Genomic DNA, 21,787 nt, shown 5'->3' with positions numbered 1-21,787 from the left:
TGTCTATTGAGGAAAAAGCAGGGAAACAAAAACAGAGCTTTTGTTAAGAGAATTTGGAGGTCTTCTACAAGGTTGTCTCCTTCGCATATATGGAAATACCACATTACTCATTGTCTAAAGGCAACAGTTGTCCCATAATGGGAAAGATGGATATATGGAAGCTCCGAATTGGAGAAGTGACATCTTAGGGGTATTTCAAATACTGACTTATACTGTGGTTGAATGAATAAAGAAAGGAAAAACAGCACATACCTGTAAGCTTAGGGGTTCACTGAAAAAAATCTCAGCATCTCCAACAGAAATAAAAACATTTTTTGAGCAGACAATGTCATTGTCAAAGCACTTCTTGTTTTGAACAATTATAGACAAGTTTGAACTGTTGGCACCCTGCAGAGATGAAAAGCTTGTTATGTACAAATATCATTATACAGCACTGCAACAACCTGTCAACTAGTACATCCTTCTTCCTTAAGTGGAATCCAGCTACCTTGGACTGTTTTGTGGGTCAGGAGAAGTTAATGCTGTCTTAAGTCAAGTTATGTCAGGCTGACCTAGATTTCAACCCAGATGAGCCAGAGTGCAGTCAGTGGAACAGATGTTATCCATTGGGTTCCACTACATGTATGTGGTCCACTACAAATGAGATTTGAGAAATTCAATTATTTTGGATGTGTATAAAAATCCTGTTCTTCACTTGAAGGTGAAAGTTATCACCTATGATATTAAATGATGTATTAAAGGATGAACATATAAAGCTCTTATACCACCAATTGATCCACCCTGCCATCTATATCTACTTAAGCTAGCAAATATGTCACCCAAGATGTTTTAACAGTGCATGCTGGACCAGAAACCTGCAGAAATCTCTACCCTAAGCATATGCTCTGCCAGCCACTTGAGCTGGTTGCTGGTTGTGTCAGGGAAGAAATGTCAAAAGAAAAAAGTTACATCACCAAAAAGTTATCTTTCTCCTATACTCCATTAAAAAGGAAAATGCAATGTTTACATCATAACTTCCTGGAACACAGCTACATTTACCTTTTAAGGTAAAACACAGGGAAAGAAGTACCACCGCTTCTCATGTGAAGCCAACTTACACGGAGAGAAAACAAACACAAAATGCATCCCCCACCCACCAATCCTGTAACCTTCATTCCTATCTTTCCATGAAGTTACCAAAAATGAGACTGTTCTAACTTAGTATTAGTTTTCTTTGAGATAATTTGCAGTTGCTAAGCAATAAAGAAACAAGAGGAAAAACCTAGGCAAGTGACCAAAACTCAGCAAAGGTCTTGCAGTTTTAGAATACTGAGTAAAATGATGAATTATACTCCCTTTGGGGGAAAATTCACAACAGAAGTTTGTATTTCTACTTAAAATGTGATGGGCAAGCTAAAGAAGATTGGTTTTGCCATATCACTAAAGTAGAAGTACTACATGAGCATTTCCAAATCCAATACCCTCCAAATGTTTTATTAATAATTAAAATGTAATGGACAAGCTAAAGTAGATTGGTTGAAATGATTTTGATATTTACATGTCAGCAAAGTAGAAATACTACAGGAGAATTCACAAGTCCAATACCCTCCAGATATATTGGTATTTAACTCCCATAGTCCCATCATAATGGTAGGAGCCACGATGGTGCAATGGGTTAATTCCTTGTGCCAGCTGAATTGCTGGCTTGAGGGTTGGCGGTTGGAATCTGCAAGATGGGGTGAGCTCCCATCTGTCAGGCCTAGCTTCCCATGCTGGGACATGAGAGAAGCCCTTCAGGATGGTAACATATCCAGATGTCCCCTGGGCAACGTCTTTGAAGACAGCTGATTCTCTTAAAGAGAAGCAACTTGTCTCAATTCGCTTCTGACACGATAAAAAAAATCATAATGCTGGCTGGATATTATGGAAATTATAGCTTAACCTATGGAGTACATGAGTATGAAGTAAACAGTCTTCTAAAATCCCTCTAGTTTGCCTTATAAATGCTAATTTGACCTTAAAATATACTCTCTCAGCCTTAAATTAAGGCAACAGCAAAACTCCTGTGAAGAAATCTTGCCACGGAAACCCTCTGATAGGGCCACTATAGATTGGAAGACACATGACAATAACAAGATGGGAGCTGCTAGTGCAGGATGAATATACTAGACTAGATCGAGCAAAGGGGCATTAGAAAACCTAGCTAACAGTTGCAAAGAACGACTTATGTAAATATCAATTATACAAACAGGCTGAACAGGTGTGTATTTCCTTTGTTTTCTTTATAAAAAGTTTCCAGGGTATGTCCATCCAAAGAATTTGGCATTCATCAGTGACTCCTGTCAAAGTCTTAGTACTAAGGTTGGGTGTGTGCTCATGTCATCAAAACAGAAAGCTAATTAGACAAGTTAATACTGCCTTTCTGAATGGTCTTTGATTTCAGTAATAAAAGGTGCAGTTGGAGAATATATTTAGTTTTACATACATCACAGTTAACAGTTGTCTTTTGTATAATTTATTTGGTTTTCCTCTACTTAGTATCAGATTTGGTATTTTATTGGATTACATTACAGCAATTCTTTCCTAATTAAAAATACGATAGTTCCAAGATTAAGGCTGAGGAATGCTCAGGTATCCTTTTCCAAGTGATATTATCCCTAGCAATGCATTGCAGTACATATCTGTCTTGTTCAACAGGTGAAACCACTAGAAATCTGAAAAAACATTTATGAAGAGATTAATGCTTTTTCTCTCACAAATGTTTTGTTTTTGTCCCCATGTAAAACAAAATAAGGAATATAGATGAGAACATGAAATGTTACTATCTAAAATATACTTTTTATTGACATTTTAAACTGCATTTTTATATGTCTTTGAAACAAGTTCCATTCTTGAACTCTGAAAGCAGGAGCTCAAATTACTAAATGAACATGTAAAAGAATGTTTCTCTAAAAGCAATGGAAATTCTTTAGTAAGGTGCAATCCATGTCTACTAAAAATGTATCCCCTGAAAGATTAAGTGGATCTGATTTGAAGGTAAATGTGCCCAAGCTTACAACTTTGATTAAGTGATTAAATTAAAATTAAATTCAGTTTTCAAAAGAGTTTTGTCCTTTGACATAATCAAAATAGCTATACAGAAGCAATTTCTCTCAATGGCGGTACTGTTACAGTGAAACTGACAAAGATAATCCCATATATATTATATACGCATAGCATTTAACTCATAGGTATGATGTTAGATCTTGCTTGTATTGCATTACACTTAACTGTAGCCAGCGACAAAGCTAGTACATGCTGAAAGTACATAGTTAAAGTAATGCCAAGCCAAGTCCATCAGAAACTGAATAGATTCACACTGTTGTGGAGGTGAAACCAAATCCAGTATCCAAGACTACTGAAAACTTTAAAACTGAAAGGGTTCAAGTCCTTGAATATGAACCCTAAGAATATCCCAGGCTCAAGAGGTAATACACACTGTAATTTTAGCCAAGTTTACAATAAAGCAACATCAAGGAAGCCTTCTCTACATGCTAAATGGAAGAAAGTTAGTTCAGAGCCAGTCCAACAATGAGGCAAATTAAACGGTCGCTTTGGGCGCGAAACATACGGGGGCGCAGTCGAGACTGCTTTTTCTGTTGATTTGTTGTAAAACATGATGTTTTGGTGCTTAATTTGTAAAATCTTAATGTAATTTGATGTTCAAGAGGCTTTTCCTTAATCCCTCCTTATTATTCAACATTTTCGCTTATCCAACGCTTTTATTTTTCAGTGATTGTTTTTTTTTGGGGGGGGGGTGCCAAAATTCTGTTCGCCTACATTTGAAAAATACCTAGGGCCGGCCCTGAGTTAGTTTAATATATGGACTCCTGTACAAGGCAAGAAACTGTTGCACCTATGAACCACTATGTCTAGTAGCATTATCCTCATATACAACAACTGTGAGAAAGCAGCACGAGCAGAGTAGATCCAAATGTTGCACCTTTACTGAAACAATATTTATGCAAAAACTCCAAAAAGAAAGAAGGTGACTGTAATGAGAGGGCAAAGAATGGAACTGCTGGGAGAAAAGTAAAATGGTATGCTCTCTCTCCACTGCAGTACAGTATAATGATATCAACAGTTTGCAGAAAATAGCTTTAATAAATAGTATATATATACAAAAGGAATTCTTTTTGCAAAACCTGTTATAATGTTGGAATAGGTTGATCGCTTTCATGGAGATTACTGTGTGTCTGTAGCATGACCTGCCAAAGAACTCCCCCTTTCTCCAGCCATTTTTGGGGACATTAAATAATTGGGGACATTTTTGGGGACATTAAATAATTGTGAACATCTCTCCAAGTGTACTTTTACACTTCGTAAATATAAAAGTAAATGTAAACTTGGAGAGATGCTCACAATTATTTAATGTTTTGAAGGGGCCTAGTACATAAAGGTAAATGAGTCTGAAATCGCTGATTTGGAGTAGATTCAGCCAGAAAAATGCAAAACCATTGCCAAATGTAATGAGATCTTTTGCCTATTGCAGAAAGGTGGAACAAGTGGGAAAAAAATGATTACAAGGTCAATCAGCAGGAAGAAGAAAGAACATTTGTGACAAAAATAATTACTACATGGTTGCTCAATCAACTCATTTTAGACATATACAGAATAATTTTCTGCAGCTGTTACTGGTTAGAGTAACCTCTTTTTTCTTCGTGTACTCTGTGAATGCACACTAATGGAGAAGCTGCGCCTGCGCAGGTTCCGACGGAAACTCTTCCAAGCTGAAGTTCAAATTTTGGCGGTAACCACGCCCCCCTTCCCAAGGGGCATATAAGGCAGCCCCAGGCGCCCGCTCTCCAGTTCCTTTTTTTCCGCCGCAAGGTTCACTTCGGACTCTTCGCATGTCTACTACTCGTTTCAAGCGTTGCACGCAGTGTGCTGCTAAAATTCCTGACTCGGACGGCCACGCCAAGTGCCTCTTCTGTCTTGGCGAGGCTCATGTGGTCAGTACCTGCCGTTTTTGCCTAGCTCTCACGGCTCAGGCCAGAAAGAACAGAGCCGCTAGGCTTAGAGCGGCGCTCTACGAAAAATCTCTCGCGCCAGAACCGACTCCGTCGACGTCGGGTACGTCGGCGTCCTCAGCTTTGAGAGCTATGTCGGCACCACCAACTAAGCCTCCGGCAGCCAAGGCTTCCTCGGTCTCGTCCAGAGCGTCCAAGACCTCCAGGGCCGCTAAACCGGTCAAACCACCGTGTACTGTGACGACGGCGACCGTGTCGACCCGCTCCGGAAAGGTGGGACCTTCCTCAACGTCGAGCTCTCTGGCTTCGGTGACCTCGATCCGCTCTCGTATCGGTTCCCCTCCGTCCTCCTCTGCTATCAAAATAGCCTTTAAAAGGGCTCACGAGGAGTCTCGTCGAGCGCAATCCGACTCAGCTGTGGTTCCTCCCACACCTGGCAAGTCCTTGAGGGTTGCATCCAAGCAACCGCCGGCGAAGAAACGGCTAACTCAGCGCTCCTCCTCCTCGGCCTCCTCAAAGAAAGACCCGCCATCTTCCTCGACAACTTCCTCGAGAAGGTCTTCTCCTATTGTACCAGCCCAGAGGCCTAGAGATGTTTCTCAGTCTCCATTGCACCCCCTGTCTGATGGGGAGCTGCAGGACTCACCCCACCACTCTACCCAAACGGTGGTCAGGGTGCCGGTGCCGGAGCCCCTTGCGCCGCCTCGCTCGTCGCGCCAACAGCTCTTCCCTCCCACCTCGACACCGGAGCGTGGCAGACAAACGGCTCGCCTGGCTCGGGCAGCCCAGGCCTCAGCCTCTAAGGACCTTCGGCCTCCGGCCCTCTCTTCCCGCGAGGCCTTGCCTCCTCCCGAGACTGTGCTGTCTTCTCCCCCTCAGTCCCCCCAAGGGGCTGGGGAGGAAGATGTTGATGTCGACCGCCCAGACTCTGTCCTCTCGGCCTCGGTGGTCTCTCTCGGTCTCGACCTCTCTCCTCCCCACGACGCGTATGAGGCGGACCCGCCTTCTCCTACTGACAATGTTCGCGCTTTCGCTGAGCAAATGGTCAGGATGGCCGACGCCCTGGGTTTGGAGATCAAGCAAACCTCCAAAGCAGTGTCTGACCCAGTCTTCAAAAGGGTGCAGGCCCAAGCTCCGCCGGCCACGCTACTCCCCTTTCTGCCTTATCTGTTGGACGTTATCCAGGCCTCCTGGAAAAACCCTTCCTCCATTCCTCCGACCTCGAAGAGGATCGAGACTTGGTACCGTACCGACGATGATACCCTGGAGTGGCTCAAACACCATCCCGACCCTAACTCCCTGGTCGTTAAGGCCTCTCAATCCTCAGGTCGTCAGTCGAATACTCCGGCCGACAGAGAGGGGAAGCGCTTCGACGCCGTGGGTCGAAAACTTTATTCCGGAGCCCTTTTGCTTTGCCGCATGGCGAATTATGGAGCCTGCATGGGTGCCTACCAACAAATTATCTGGGAGAAGGCGCAGCCCTTCTTCGCTAAGATGTCGGACGAAGACCGCTCCGTCCTCACTACCCTCCAACAGGAGGCAGACTCGCTCGCTCACCACCAAAAACAAATGGCGAAGCATACAGGTGATACTGCGGGTAAAATGATTGCCCACGCGATTTCCATTCGCCGCCACGCCTGGCTGAGGTCTTCGGGTCTCTCCTCATCTTCTAGACAGGTCATTGAGGACCTTCCCTTTGACGCGCTCGGACTGTTTCACGCCGGTACCGATGACAAACTCAAGTCTAATCATGACTTTAAAATTCTTGCGTCTAAATGTGGCGACCAACCTCAACCTCAGCGCACTCGCTGGTTCCCGCACCGTTCCCGCCGTTTCCCGCCGCAATCTTTCAGACACCATTCTTTCAGGCGGCCTTCGGGCTCGAACAATCAAGCCCATCACCAACCTCGCCGGGGACCTCATCCGCAAAAGCAACGCGGTCGATCCACCCCTGCTCCTCCGCAGCCTAATCGGCGTACCTGACGCCAACCCCTGCCAAAGCTCCTCGCCCGCTACCGTTGTAGAGCCCACGCTGCCTCGTCCCTTCGGTATCTTTGCAGACCGACTAGCCCCTTTCTACAATCAATGGGACTCTATTACTTCAGATGCATGGGTTCTCCGCATTGTCCAAGACGGCTACGCCTTAGAGTTCATGGACCTCCCTCCTACAGGTCACGTTCTCCACTCAAACCCTTCCCCAGAGATACTGGCCGAAGTCGAAGCGCTACTGGCCAAAGGCGCTATCCGTCCCTCCCCTCCCGAACTGGACCCTTTAAGTTTCTTCTCCAGATACTTTACAGTCCCGAAAAGAGGAGGCGGGCTACGCCCGATTCTGGACTTAAGGGCACTCAATATATTCATTCGCCCCTCCAAATTCAGGATGGTCTCTATTGCCTCTATCCTCCCGATGCTGCAGCGGGGAGACTACTTTGCCTCCATAGACTTACGAGACGCCTACTTCCACGTGGCAATACGAGAGGCGCACAGACGGTTCCTATGCTTCAAAGTTCTCGACCAAACCTACCAGTTTACCGTTTTGCCCTTCGGTCTCGTCACGGCCCCGAGGGTCTTCACCAAGGTTGTCGCCGCCGTAGCGGCCCACCTCAGGCTACATGGCATCACGGTCTTTCCTTATCTGGACGACTGGCTTCTCGTCGGGCCCGACCCGGTTCTTCTCCAAAATCACGTCTCTTTCACGCTGCGTCTTCTAAAATCTCTCGGCCTCCAACTCAATTCCGAGAAGTCAAATCTCTCCCCGTCAACCCGAATCCGGTTCATCGGGGCCCTCTTCGACTCCGTCGCAGAGACTGTGTCACTTCCGTTCGACAGATTCCTGGCTCTCCGCCACCATATCGCCCTTTGTCGATCTGCCCGGAGGGTCAGAGCCCGTGTCATTCAGGTCCTTCTAGGCCACATGGCCTCCACGGTTCTCACGACCCCGTTTGCCAGGCTGCGCCTTCGGACCCTGCAAAGGTGGTTTATAGACACTTTCAAACCGTTCCACCACCACAACTCCAGATACCTGTCGGTACCGTCGTCCGTCCGCCAGTCTCTCTCATGGTGGATGTCTCACCAAAACGTGTGCAAGGGCCTTCCTTTCCATCCAGCCCCGCCATCGCTAACCATAACCACAGACTCCTCCACCTACGCTTGGGGAGCCCACATGAACGGTCTAACGGTTCAAAATCTTTGGTCCCCGTCAGAGAGGGCCAACCACATAAACTTCCTCGAACTTCTCGCCATTCTCAAAGCCCTAAAAGCATTCTCCCCCCTCATCCGCCACAAGTCCATCCTCATTCAATCGGACAATCTAGTGGCAGTATTCTACATCAACAAACAGGGTGGTACGGGTTCGAGGAAACTGATGCTCCTCTCCTCTCGTCTCTGGATTTGGTGCATAGCCCACGGCGTACAGATCTCTGCAATCCACCTACCGGGCGCCCAAAACGGCTTAGCGGATGCCCTCAGCAGGATGACTTCTTCCTCTCACGAATGGAAGCTCAATCCCGAGGTCCTCGACGGTCTGTTCCGCCTCTGGGGGCGCCCTACTCTGGATCTCTTCGCGTCTCCCCACAACGCTCAGCTACCCCGCTACGGAGCGAGGCTCCCCCCGAACTCTTTCCCCGGCTGCCTAGGGGATGCCTTTCTTCTGGACTGGTCGGCGGAGATGCTTTATCTTTTTCCACCGATTCCCCTCATACCGAAAGTTCTCGAAAAACTTCTCTCAATCTCGGTCACGGCGATTCTCATAGCTCCGGCCTGGCCCCGCCAACCGTGGTATCCAGCCCTTCTTCGCCTCTCCAGAGGATCGTTTCACCCTCTGCCTCTCTCGCCGCACCTTCTCTCACGGGAGGACGGCAAAATTCTTCACCCGGACCTTTCTTCCCTTCATCTCACTGCATGGAGGATTCTTACCTAGCCTCTCTTCCGCAGAATCTGCAAGACGTCCTGCGGGCAGCCCATAAGCCGTCTACTACCAAGGCTTATTCCTACAAACTCTCTCGCTTTCATGCCTTCCTTCGATCCCGTAACGTCGACACCTTCCCGACCTCGGTATCGGTGGTCCTCGACTTCCTCATGACTCTCGTCGAGAAGAAACTTTCTCTTGCCTCTATAAAAGCTTATCTCGCAGCTCTTTCCTGGTCTTTTCAGCGCCACGGCCAGCCATCTCTTTTTTCTCACCACCTGATCAAAACCTTTCTCCGGGGCTACAATAACATCTGCCCGCCGTCGCTACCACCTACGCCGGGCTGGAGCCTCGAACTTGTACTTTCTCAACTGTCTTCTGCTCCCTTCGAACCGCTTGCCTCGACCGATCTACGCCTGCTCTCCTGGAAGTTGGCCTTTCTGGTGGCGATCACGTCGGCACGACGGCCATCCGAGCTCGCTGCCCTCAGAGTCGACGAGCCTTATCTTCGTTTCCACCATGACCGCGCTGTTCTTCGCCCGGACATTACCTTTCTTCCTAAGGTGGTGTCAGCCTTCCACCTCAACCAGGACATTGTCTTACCAGCTTTCTTCTCTAACCCCTCCTCTCCTCTCGAGCAAAAACTGCACCTTCTCGACGTTCGGAGAGCACTTCTTTTCTACAGGGACCGTACTAAGGACATTCGTAAGTCACAAAGACTCTTTGTCGCCTATGCCCAGGACAAGTTGGGTAATCCCATCTCTTCCCAAAGACTGTCCCACTGGATCGCTCAGGCCATTGAGTTGGCCTATGAACTAGCCAAGCGACCTCCCCCTCCTTCCATCCGCCCGAGGTCGACTAGGAGCCTCTCGGCGTCGACCGCCTTCCTTAGGGGTATTCCGCTTGACTCCATATGTAAAGCGGCTATCTGGTCAAACCCTCTCACGTTTGTCTCTCACTACAGGCTGGACAGTAAGGCCCTTAAAGACTCGGCCTTTGCAAGATCAGTACTCTCATCTTGCCTCTCCTGACTCTCAGACGTTTTTTCTCTTCATATTCACCCACAGGTGACTCTCTATACCTCTCCTTCAAGTTGGACGGGGTTTTTTTCCCCATACCTGCCTCTAGGGATATATTTTTTTCCCATGATTGTATTGAGCAGTTGCTCTGTTGCTTTGTACCGCCTCGTTGGCCCTGGCGGATATGCCAAAGACCAAGATGTGTTTGTCCCTCTCCCCCTGGGAGAGCGTTTATATGCACTACGCAATTGTGTATTTTTCTCTATCATGTTTATTGAAAAATTCCTTCCATGTTATGTTCTTCTTCTATGATGCTCATGTTGCATTGCACTGGTCCTTTCGGACAATTTATTGCACTGGTCCCTTGGGACGGTTATTTTTTCTATGTCCTAATAAACATGTGTTTGGACATTCACTGATTGTCGAGTTTGCCTTGTCCCACCATCCGGGACCTTAGCGTGTTAGTCTCCATTAGTGTGCATTCACAGAGTACACGAAGAAAAAGGACAGGTTGCTCACCTGTAACCATGTTTCTTCGAGTGTACTCTGTGAATTCACACAAACCCGCCCTTCCTTCCCCTCTGGCAAACCTCTCCCTTTCTCGTTGCCTTGGCGGCGTAGGAACTGGAGAGCGGGCGCCTGGGGCTGCCTTATATGCCCCTTGGGAAGGGGGGCGTGGTTACCGCCAAAATTTGAACTTCAGCTTGGAAGAGTTTCCGTCGGAACCTGCGCAGGCGCAGCTTCTCCATTAGTGTGAATTCACAGAGTACACTCGAAGAAACATGGTTACAGGTGAGCAACCTGTCCATCACTGTTAGTATGTTGCAACAAAAACAATTAAGAGGCAGGTGCCTTGTATCAAGTCACACAATTGGCCCAGCAGCTACATGAATACCAGCTAGCTCAGAAATGGGTCTACTAAGTGGAGTTGTGTCTCCAAAGTTTCAGGGACAAGTCTTTCTTTGCAAAATTAAATAAAAATAGAACAAAATTCCCTACCACTGAGTTATAGTTCACTTGAACCTGAAGAGCATTTTGTTTAATTTAAAAAAGTATATAATAATAACATAGTTCAACTTTGAAGACAAAAACATTCTCAAACCAGCTGCCAAAAACTAATATAAAACACGAACAATCTCAAAACAAAATAAAGGAAAGCAGCAGGTTAAACGTAAAATATTCCATCAAACCTTGACATCAAATGTCAACCATTTATTACAACATAACAATGGTCACTCATGCTGCACCTACTACAAATTCCATCGGTGGTACTTCTTTACCGCAAGCTGTATTTCCCTGTTAAAATAGCAATTCTTATGCTCATAACTCTTCAACCCAAATCCTACTGTAGTTCAGTGTTATTCTTCATATAGTATAGTCTATATTTTTGATGAGAAGGAATACTATATCCGATGAACTGGTGGATGTCATATGTTATGGTTATGTGCCTTCATGTCATTTCTGACTTTTGGAGACCATAAGGTAAAGACATACAAGATTTTCTTGACAAGATTTGTTCAAAAGGAGCTAGCGTTTGCCTTCCTATGACGTTAAGAGTCTGAGGCCTCATATACACTGCTATATAACCCATCTTCTGAATCCAGACTATCTGCTTCGTACTAGATTATATGAGTCTACACTGCCATATAATCCAGTTAAAAGGAGATAATCTGGATTCAGAAACTGGACTATATGGCAGTGTTGATGAGGCCTGAGTTTTCCATGTCCCTAGGAGGATTTCCATAACCAAGCAGGAAATCAAACACTGGTCTCCTGAGTCATAGTCCAATACTCCTTGGAAACGTTTGAACAGAGGTTGGATGGCCATCTGTCAGGGGTACTTTGATTGTGTTTTTCTTGCATGGCAGGGGGTTGGACTAGATGGCCCATGTGGTCTATTCCAACTCCATTATTCTATGATTCTATGATTCTATGTTATTTACCTCCTCAGCAGAAGCAGCTTAATAGGTAAAGAAGACCAGCCTACATTCTGAATTCTCGGGATTATGGAGATGCATATTCCCACTCAAAATGTAATCTTTATTTGATATTATTTTGCCTTAAGAAGTATGCTTATTTCTTATTTCCAGATGCTGGTACCACCTCCACAAAACCCCATGATGAAGAGAGTGGCAGCAATTATAGACACACATTGAAGTCATATGCAAAGCCTTTTGCCCTTGGTAAGAGAGGAAAGGAAAAGGTAACCTGATGGAGCTCCTGGGGCCTACAGCCACCTTGTCCTGCTACCATAAACCTACAATTGACACTAAGGTCTTATCACCTTATATTGGCTGCTATCACAATATACAATCCACATATCAACCAGCTTGTTGGTTCTTAAACCACTTTTTAAAAAGTCTTTCACCTGCATTCTGGCCAAAGATTGGCATGAGTTTTAGCGTTTTTATCATGTGGCCACTAGCCATCCAAAATAGGTAGTTTCACATTGGAGCTAGGGGAAGATTTAAGAGTGCCCCGAACTGATAGGGGAGAGGTAACAAGGGCCAGCAGGTCATGTGATTGTTCCTGCTAGAAAGTGGGCTTGGTTATGATTGAATTTTTAATTTTAAATTCTCCATCAATTTTTAAAAAAAACAAAGAACACTTATGCGGACATCAATATACAAGTATTCAGTACTAGCACAGCACCACATTTCCTTTTCTAAGTATATTTTCTTTAATATCTGTCATTTGGAACTAAGTGTAAAAGGAATTTTCAAACCAGTAGTCAAGAGATGCTTTGGAACATTATCTGTCTTTTGGTCTATTATGAGAAACTATGAATAATAATTTTGAAGTTACATGCTGTTTTGGAATTGACTACAAAAACCTTTAAAAGTTTTATAAACAAAGAGAACAAAAGAACAAATCTTTTTTAATAGACAAAGACAGGGACTTTAAGAAACAACTTTTAAGTTAATTTGATTAGTTGTTTTTTTTTCATACACTCCGTAATTAAAGTGGCACTTTAAAAATGACTCGTTGTGTATGAAAAAGTGGTCTGTTTTGACAGAATGGAAAGAAAAGACTTAAAACAGCTGAAGGTGCTCATGTTACAAAAAAACAGGAGTTGATGCTGAGGCAAAGAGATTAACTCCTTCAGTGCCAAAACTTTGTTAAATAGAATAATAAAAAATGCAGTAATTTGAGAAGACAGAAACAGTGACATAGAAGGAGACCTGGGAGGAATTATATTCATTGACTGTGTTTAAAAATGTAGCATGGATAGTAATTTGACAAACAACAGCACTGAAGACATGGATTTGGAGAATGAAAATGGGATTAGTTGGGGAGCCTATTGGACTTCTGAAGGAAGATGAGAACAGCCCAGGAGGAATCCCACAGTTAGAATACGGGGAAAGTCAGAAGAAATCAAAGAGGCTTTGATCAGAGAAAACATTGGTGTATCACTGAAGATTTAGATGAGAAGATGATTGAATATGGAGGGGAGGAGGGTGGATTAGGAGACCTTGGGAAGGAGGTACTAGAATTTTCTTAAAGGTGAAAATGTAGCTTAAAAAAGCAAAAACTTTGTTTGCTATAGAAAGATTTCTCACCCTCAGGTTATGTGTCAGTTTTAGCGACGTCCAAGTTGTGTGTCTGGGGGCTCAGCAGAAAACCAACTGTGAGATTTAAAAGGGCAGATCTGAGGATATAGGATTTGATTCTTCTTAGTTCAAAATATTAATATGAGCTTCATAGGAGGAATATAGTCTTAATCTAAAATAATTGGTAGGTAAACAAAATGGGTGGACTTAGAAATTTATTAATATTTTGGGGGAGGATAATAAAATAAAATGATACTTTGTAAGTTTAGAAACATGAATACTATGACAGGGTACATAGATAATTGTAGGTTGACCTTTGCTTTTTTTGGTGCAGAGAGCTATCCCTATATTTTCCATGTTATGCCAGATTTTTTATTTAAAAAGTAATGCCCAGAAATACATCTATTTCATTAACTGAAGTATACCTGTACAATACCTTTCCAAATATATGGCTTTACTAACTCGCTTCATCTAGGATTTGCCTTCCCAGTTCAACAATGAGCCCTTCCAGGGAGGTACTCTATGATATAGTCTGAGAATAGCTGGTCTAGACTACAGTCAACAGCCTTTCTGCAAGGCCAGAGAAATCCTTCAACAGCCCTGCACAATCCAAACGCTATGAACAAATTAGCTATTATGAAATAGTAGTTCATCCATTATAAAAAGACCAAAGTCTGGAAAACCTTCTAGGCAGAGCTAGCATTGCACCTGTCTTAAAAATAATGAAGCTAGTTCTACTATCAAGAATCTACACAGCAAATGTTTTCATCACTCGTGTCGTCTTGCTTGTTGGATGAAAGGCTTGCAGGCAATATGCCACTTATCTTACTGTTGTGAATGCCAACTTCTCTCCTGAACTTTAGAACTCTACATGTCACTGGCAGACTAAACAGAAAATTATTGTGGCAGATAGAGGAGAGGGTTACAAATACAGTAGAGTCTCACTTATCCAACATAAATGGGCCAGCAGAACGTTGGATAAGCAAAATGTTGAAAAATGAGAGATTAAGGAAAAGCCTATTAAACATCAAATTATGTTATGATTTTACAAATTAAGCACCAAAACATCATGTTTTGCAACAAATCAACAGAAAAAGCAGTTCAATACATGGCAACATTATGTAGGAATTACTATATTTACGGATTTAGAACCAAAGTATTGAAAACATTGACTATAAAAATATTGACTACTAAAAAAATGACTACAAATAAAGATAGAACTTCCAGTAACAACATTGTTGGAAGTTAAATCTGTAAAAAGTTCAGTCCTTGCTGCCTAGAGAAACAGCTGTGGATCCGGACGGAAGGCAGACTGCGTTGGATAATACAGAACGTTGGATAAATGAAGGTTGGATAAGTGAGACTCTACTGTATACTCAAAATGCATACTTCTAAAACAAGTATGGTGAATCATTGGCCAGCTTTTTCAGTATTCCTTTTCTCATACACATTGGTTATATTATGTACCACATAACAAATGTTTGCTATCTTCTCAGGGCAAGGCTGGCTGAGAGACTGCACCATCCTCTCATGAGAGCTTAAAAGACCACATCATCTTGCCCTGCCCAATATTTTCTTTTTTCATTTAACTAAATGTGCCTCCCATGCCCCTGAGATCCATGACGAATGATGCAATGTTGTCATGGTTTTGGTCCTCTCTAGGCACAAAAAAGAATTCTCTTTAATTGGAAATTAAATCAGAAGTCAATTTCTGGTTCACTTCCTGGCTGAAAGATTTTCTTTTATCGTGTCAGAAGCAATTTGAGAACATACTGCAAGTCGCTTCTAGTGTGAGAGAATTGACCGTCTACAGAGATGTTGCCTAGGGGACGCCCGGATGTGTTAGCTGGGAGGCTTCTCTCATGCCCTTACAAGCTAGAGATGACAGACAGGAGCTCACACCATCTCGCGGATTCAAACCGGCAACCTTCAGGTCAGCAACCCAACCTTCAGGTCAGCAGTTCAGCCGGCACAAGGTTTTAACCCTTTGTGTCACTGCGGCTCCTGACAGCTGAAATGAAATATAATCCTCTAACAATTGCCCACTTCAGGTTTATACAATAATGTAAAAAGAAAAGCATTACTTACCTTTACCAAAGATGTACAAGAAAAGGCATCCTTACCTTTGCCAAATAAACCTGGCAGTCACTGACATAATCATACTCTAGTCCGTCGAAGGTATAGTAGTGTCGATCCCCATAGACTGTGCATACAGCAGGACAAGGGTAGTAAGTGCAGTTAAATATCCCACGTCGACAAGTACTGTTGGGAAAAAGAGTAAGATTATCTACTTAAAGAGGGTTTATGAGTTGAAAAATTACTCTCTCTTGTGAACATATATTTTATGATACCAGATTTAAGGAAGTACTTTTTGGAACATTGTTAGTTTGTATGAATATAAGCCTAGTCCTGGCTCATATTCTGTATACTTTCCATCCTTTTCTTTCTTTTCCTGTTCATTGATTTTTGTTTGGTTTGGGGGTTTTGTTGGGTTTTGTTGGTTATATAACTTCAATGGCTTATTATTTTTTTAAATGCTATTTCTGCATTATAGAATATAAGGTCCAGTTTGTGATGAAACAAATTCATAATCTGTGCTGTCGGATGTTCTTGACAACTATTATGTCTGCAATCTCTAGTATCAAGTTATAGGTCCAGATAATATTGTCTGATATGATCCCATTTTAAAATATTTTAATCATTTACACATTCATTCATTTCCCATAAATAGGATATGAGCTTCTTCCAAATACAGTTATTTTATTGTATTTTTAAAAATCATTCATTTTAAGATTACCCACATTATATAGCTCAAAGAACAAAAAGATAATGTCATATTATATACAATTCTAAATACACTTATACCATCATGCACTGTAATGGAATATGAACTACTTACCATGTGTAACAAGGTGTAGCTATCACTTCACCTGACATATATTCCCAGTCTTTCCAGGTACATGGACAACTATCCGGCACATAACATTTTCCTTTATGCTCTGCCATCCTTTAGAATAAACAAATGCATAAATTGGCACACTGATTGTTTTATTAGTATAGGCAGAACAGTAGTCTATAAGAGGTAGTAGTTGCTCCAATTGTCTGACCAATCAGAGATAAAACACATTTAAAATGTGATTGAGGAGCAGAACAAACAACTCTGCATATATATACTTGCCCACAATGTCCTGCCTCATGTACGGATGAGGAGTTGTTTAAAACTACAATGTGGTTGCTGTTGCCTGCTTTTGGTCTAAAACAATTTAGCTGCTTGTGATTCCTTTATTTCATCACTTTTAAACTTATTTATTATGCAATGCATTTGACACGAAATAAATAAATAAACCAATCAGGTTTAATGAATTGAGTTGGAAAAGCTACCTTTTTTTGAATACATGGCTGGGAAATTATGGGAGTCCAAAAAATCTGACTGATTTTTTTGTGTGTGTGTCAGGAGCGGCTTGAGAAACTGCAATTCGCTTCTGGTGTGAGAGAACTGGCCGTCTGCAAGGATGTTGCCTAGGGGATGCCCAGATGTTTTGATGTTTTATCATCCTTGTGGGAGGCTTCTCCCATGTCCCCACATGGGGAGCTGGAGCTGGTAGAGGGAGCTCATACGCACTCTCCCTGGATTTGAACTGGCAACCTTCAGGTCAGCAACCCAACCTTCAAGTCAGCAGTCCTGCGGGCACAAGGATTCAATCCATTGCGCCACCGGGGGATCCCACCTGTCTGATTAAATGTTTGATATAATTTGGCATGGTTATCTTGAATAATTGTCCTACAAAATTTAGCAAAGGAGAATACAACGGCTTCAAATATTTTTCAATGAATACATTTAGACTTAAATCTGAGCAAAATGCAGAAGGTGTTGAATTGGCATCTGTTCTTCTCCACTCCATGGCAATTATGATAATAAGCAACCCATTTGGTTTCTGGTGCATGCTCCCTTTTTGCTGGTTGCTTTTACCAATAGTACAGTAATGTTGTGAGTTATTCCATGTACCCAAGACACTACTGAAAAATCCTTTACAAATGGCAGAGACTTTTTACGTTGCCTGGAAAATGAACCCAAGGTCTACCCACTTCTTCAATATAGGAAGAGATGACATTCTGAGGATCAAATTACATAAGATATTAGATATCTAGGAGCCCCCGCGTGGCTCAGCGGGTTAAACCACTGGGCTGCTGAACTGGGCTGTGGCTCGAATCCGGGGAGCAGTGCGAGCTCCATTGTTAGTCCCAGCATCTGCCAACCTAGCAGTTCGAAAACATGCAAATGTGTGTAGATCAATAGGTACCACTTGAGCAGAAAGGTAACGGCGCTCCATACAGTCATGCCGGCAAAAGTCATGACCTTGGAGGTATCTATGGACAACGCCGGATCTTCGGCTTAGAAATGGAGATGACCAACCCCCAGAGTTGGACACGACTAGACTTAATGTCAGGGAAAAACCTTTACCTTTACTAGATATCTGTGATTAAATCACTTGTATCTCCTTCACTGAAAAAAATCAGTTGCATCAGTATGAACCTGAAATGGCAGGCAAAGTTTCAATTGTTGTTGTTTTTTTTATTATACTTTATGAAATTACACTTCATAGAATACCCATAGTTATGCTAGTGGAGGGGGTGTCTGTGAGTTGTGCTCAAAGAATACATTTCCATGTTTGGGTCAGGTAAGGGTAGATGTGCGTAAAGACAAATGGCGATCACATTAACCTGCCCACTTTCTGTTGAATGTGTTAGGGAAAACAAACGCTTTGGAGGGCACAACAGATATATATCAGTCATCAACACTGACATTGTAGGAGTTATGTATCCACTGAAACATTGCAGACTTGAAATACGTTTTGTTAACAGTTATTTCAAAACATTGCCACTAGAGCAGGGGTTCTCAAACTGTTTCTGTTGCAGAGCCCTTTTTGAAGCAAAAGTTTCTTGTGGATCCCCAAGAAATGTTTGTATATTATACTATATTACATATTATATTATATATAATGTATATATATCAGGCATGGGCCAGGACCGTGGGCTATGGATGGAAAGTACTTGTGTGAACTAATTCACACAGTGCAAAAAGAAGAAGAAAGAACAATATAGCATTTAAAATGAAGAACAATGTTAACCAACATAAACTTAACAGTATTTCAGTGGAAACCCCTCAGGACCATCCAGCCCAACCCCTTTCTGCCATGCAGGAAAAGCACAGTCAAAGCACCCCAAACAGATGGCCAACCAGCCTTTGCAATAACAAGAACAACAGCAGCTGCTGCAGCAGCAACAACAGCAACAGCAGCAGCAGCAGCAACAACAACAGCAGCAGCAGCTTAGAGGCCATCCAGTCCAGCCCCCTTCTGCCACACAGGAAAAACACAATCAAAGCACCCCTTGAGTGGTGGGAGGGAAATGGGGTTTTGGAAGCAAAGAAAGTGGGGTGGGGGAGGGTCTGGGCAGTGAGGAAAAAGAGTGTGGGCAGCAAGGGAGCTTGGGGGGTGGCGAAAGGGTCTGTACCCCAGAAGGATGCTGCTGCTACTGTTTCCAGAAGCTCAAAACTTTAATTTCCCTGCATTTCTTGGGAGGAGAAAAGAGGAGGAGGCAGGAAGCAGCATTGTGCCACGGAGTCCCTCACTATCACCTGTGGACCCCCAAGGGCTCCCTGCATTAAAGTATTCTGCAAGTATCTAGATAGAACCAATGTTTTTGCTCATTAGCAATCTATGGAAGACCAAGTGCAGATAAAACATTATTCTTCCTAAAATATTTGTGCTAAAAAAAAAAAGTCCCGGGAAACCACATGAATTCGGTGGACTGTATTTTGTCCACCTCTGAGCTAGAGCTATCTTGAACTAGGTATATAAGTTGCTTAGTTCACATTTTTCTATATCAATAAAAAGGTTGAAATGATTTTTTCACATCTTAATAAGAGAATGTATGAACAAGATTTTTGTCCAGGTTCCATTGGTTCTGCCTTTGTCATGAGCCAACAAACAAACCAAGAAGTTTTCCATTAACTGTAACTTTCATTTAGTCCAAACTAGTAAGAATGACAGATTGGAGAAGACAGACAGATGCTGTAGGCTATATTTCAGAAGAATGAATTAGTAAAATTACCTGTATTTCTTTCCCAAGAAAACCCTAGGAAATTCATGAGCTTGCCATATAGTGTCTTGAAGATATGCATATGCACACACACAAAAGAAATTAAACTGTAGTTTGGTGCAATGTCCTGCCATGTTCTGGAGCCTTTTCATTACTTCCCTACTTCAGACACCCAGGGCCATTCTATCTGGGGGATTATGGGATTTGTAGTCCAAATGCAGTAACTCCAAGTCATAAATTCCAAGTGCCAGTTTGGATGAAAGCAAAAAACATCTAAATGGGAGACTTTTTGCTTTTTCCGCAAGCTCACTATAAGGCTCAATATACATGAGGAAAAACACTCTTTTCTTGATTTATTTGGCAACTATGTGATTCTCCAAATTTGGTCTATTGATTATCTTTTTTTCTCATTTATTTTTTATTAATATAAGAGTTTACCATAACATTCAAACAACAATACACAACGTATTACAGACCATACACACATCCGAAAACCCTATCCCACACAAAATAAAGCTTCTTCCCTACACCCATGCACCCATCACCATGATTTCCGACACTGAAACACTATGACTCCTTTAAGCAGATTTATCTATCCTTGTTCATAGCCTAATCCTAAATTCCTAGTGGTACTCCTCTATGTCACTGGCTCTCCCCTCAGATATGCCATGGTCCATTGATTATCTTGTTTCCAAAAAGTCCTCCTCATTTATTTACCAATGAAATTAATGTGCTCTCTTTTAAAGAAAATTAAAATCACTATAGCTCTCTGAAATTACTGAAAGAGATAAGGAACATATAATTTCTTTTTTTAAAAAATCAGTATTTCTCAGTCCAATACTATCAGAAATACTTACCCAGGGGGACAAATGCAGCCACTTACACATGGAGGAGATGGTGCACAGGTAAAGTTCATGGCTAGATTTGCACATGACAGCTCACAGTTTACTCCAGCAGATGGCAAGCCAAGTTCATGAGATTGGCAATCGTAGTAGATTTTTCCTTCAGGGCATGTCTGAACTGGAAATGTGAAGTGCAAATTACATGAGATCAATATATGCTTAATTCTACCTTGAAATCAACTGGAATTCAAGTGTTTATTTTTAATGGCTCATAACTCTAGCAAAATAAATCAATACATATTCCTAGCTACAATTTAATACTTTATTCTTTAAATTATTTTTAAAAATCTTCAATTTATACTGTGTAGGATTACTATAGTCTGACAATGTCTAGGATTGTCAGAACTCTCCAAAACAAACATCAACACTGACATTTTATAAATTATGCTCTAGTGCAAAGTTCAGCATGCATCAAATAGCTTTTTATTTGACAAGTTTCAGTTCATTTCATGTAAATCAAAGTTACCAAGTAATTTCTTAAACATACTGAATTGCTTCTGGATAATTCTCTGTTCACATCACCCAGCAGTGATACAGGAAACTGTATAGTACAATATTATTCCTTGGATTAAATGTGAATACGTTGTTTAAATTATATGTTACAAAGTATTTCAAGTTATTAAGAATATATTTCAAAGACATATCAGTGTGAGTCTGGAATATCAATAAGTAAAGGGATCTTGTAGCACCTTAAAGACTAACTGAGAGGATAATGTTGGTAGCATGAGCTTTTGTAGACAAAGTCAACTTCGTCAGATCCAACAAATTTCACATTTGTTTGACAGACACCAGTGGCTGTAGACTTGAAATGCAAACCTTTTAAAGTTTCACATAAGTACAAATCTATATATATGTGTGTGTTCTGACCATTTTAGAGGAGAGCTTAACAACAAAACTAAACAACACAGAAACACGAAACTTGACAACACAGCCCAGGGTCCTCCCCGCTGGGTTCTGACAACACAACCACAACTCCATAACACACTCATCCCCAAAAAAGCTGAATACCCCCTAAACACCAACTGCGCATGCGTGGAAAAGGAGCCACCACGCAAACCTCACATGTACCCCTCCACACACACTCACGTGCACACTTGCCTCTGGCCACCACCGATGCCATCTTTGCCACAGTCCTCCTCAGAGGACCACGCGGCACCAGAGAGACACAACGGAAAAACTACCACTTCCCTCTCCAGGGAGATTCAGCTAAGTCTTTAAACTACATTTCCCTGTTCCCACAGGAATGGCGCACAAGCCTGGGGCAGAAAATGGCACCCAGTAACAAACATGCAAAACTGGTGGTTTTCCTCTCTTCTGA

The 21,787-nt window shown here is 42.6% G+C and overlaps 1 protein-coding gene across 1 annotated transcript in view; it reads right to left on the bottom strand.

Annotated features, from left to right (window-relative positions):
• otogl (otogelin like) overlaps nt 1-21,787 on the bottom strand; it is a 102,569-nt gene that overhangs the window by 49,696 nt on the left and 31,086 nt on the right. The window contains exons 20-23 of the mRNA XM_062982742.1: nt 20,425-20,587; nt 16,365-16,472; nt 15,589-15,727; nt 253-387 (exon numbers count right to left, since the gene is read on the bottom strand). Coding sequence (XP_062838812.1) covers nt 253-387; nt 15,589-15,727; nt 16,365-16,472; nt 20,425-20,587 — 545 coding nt within the window. The remainder of the gene's footprint in view (nt 1-252; nt 388-15,588; nt 15,728-16,364; nt 16,473-20,424; nt 20,588-21,787) is intronic.

Source organism: Anolis carolinensis, chromosome 5 (genome assembly GCF_035594765.1).
Source record: "Anolis carolinensis isolate JA03-04 chromosome 5, rAnoCar3.1.pri, whole genome shotgun sequence".
NCBI classification, from domain to species: domain Eukaryota; kingdom Metazoa; phylum Chordata; class Lepidosauria; order Squamata; family Dactyloidae; genus Anolis; species Anolis carolinensis.
This window is presented reverse-complemented; position numbering and strand designations above follow the sequence as displayed.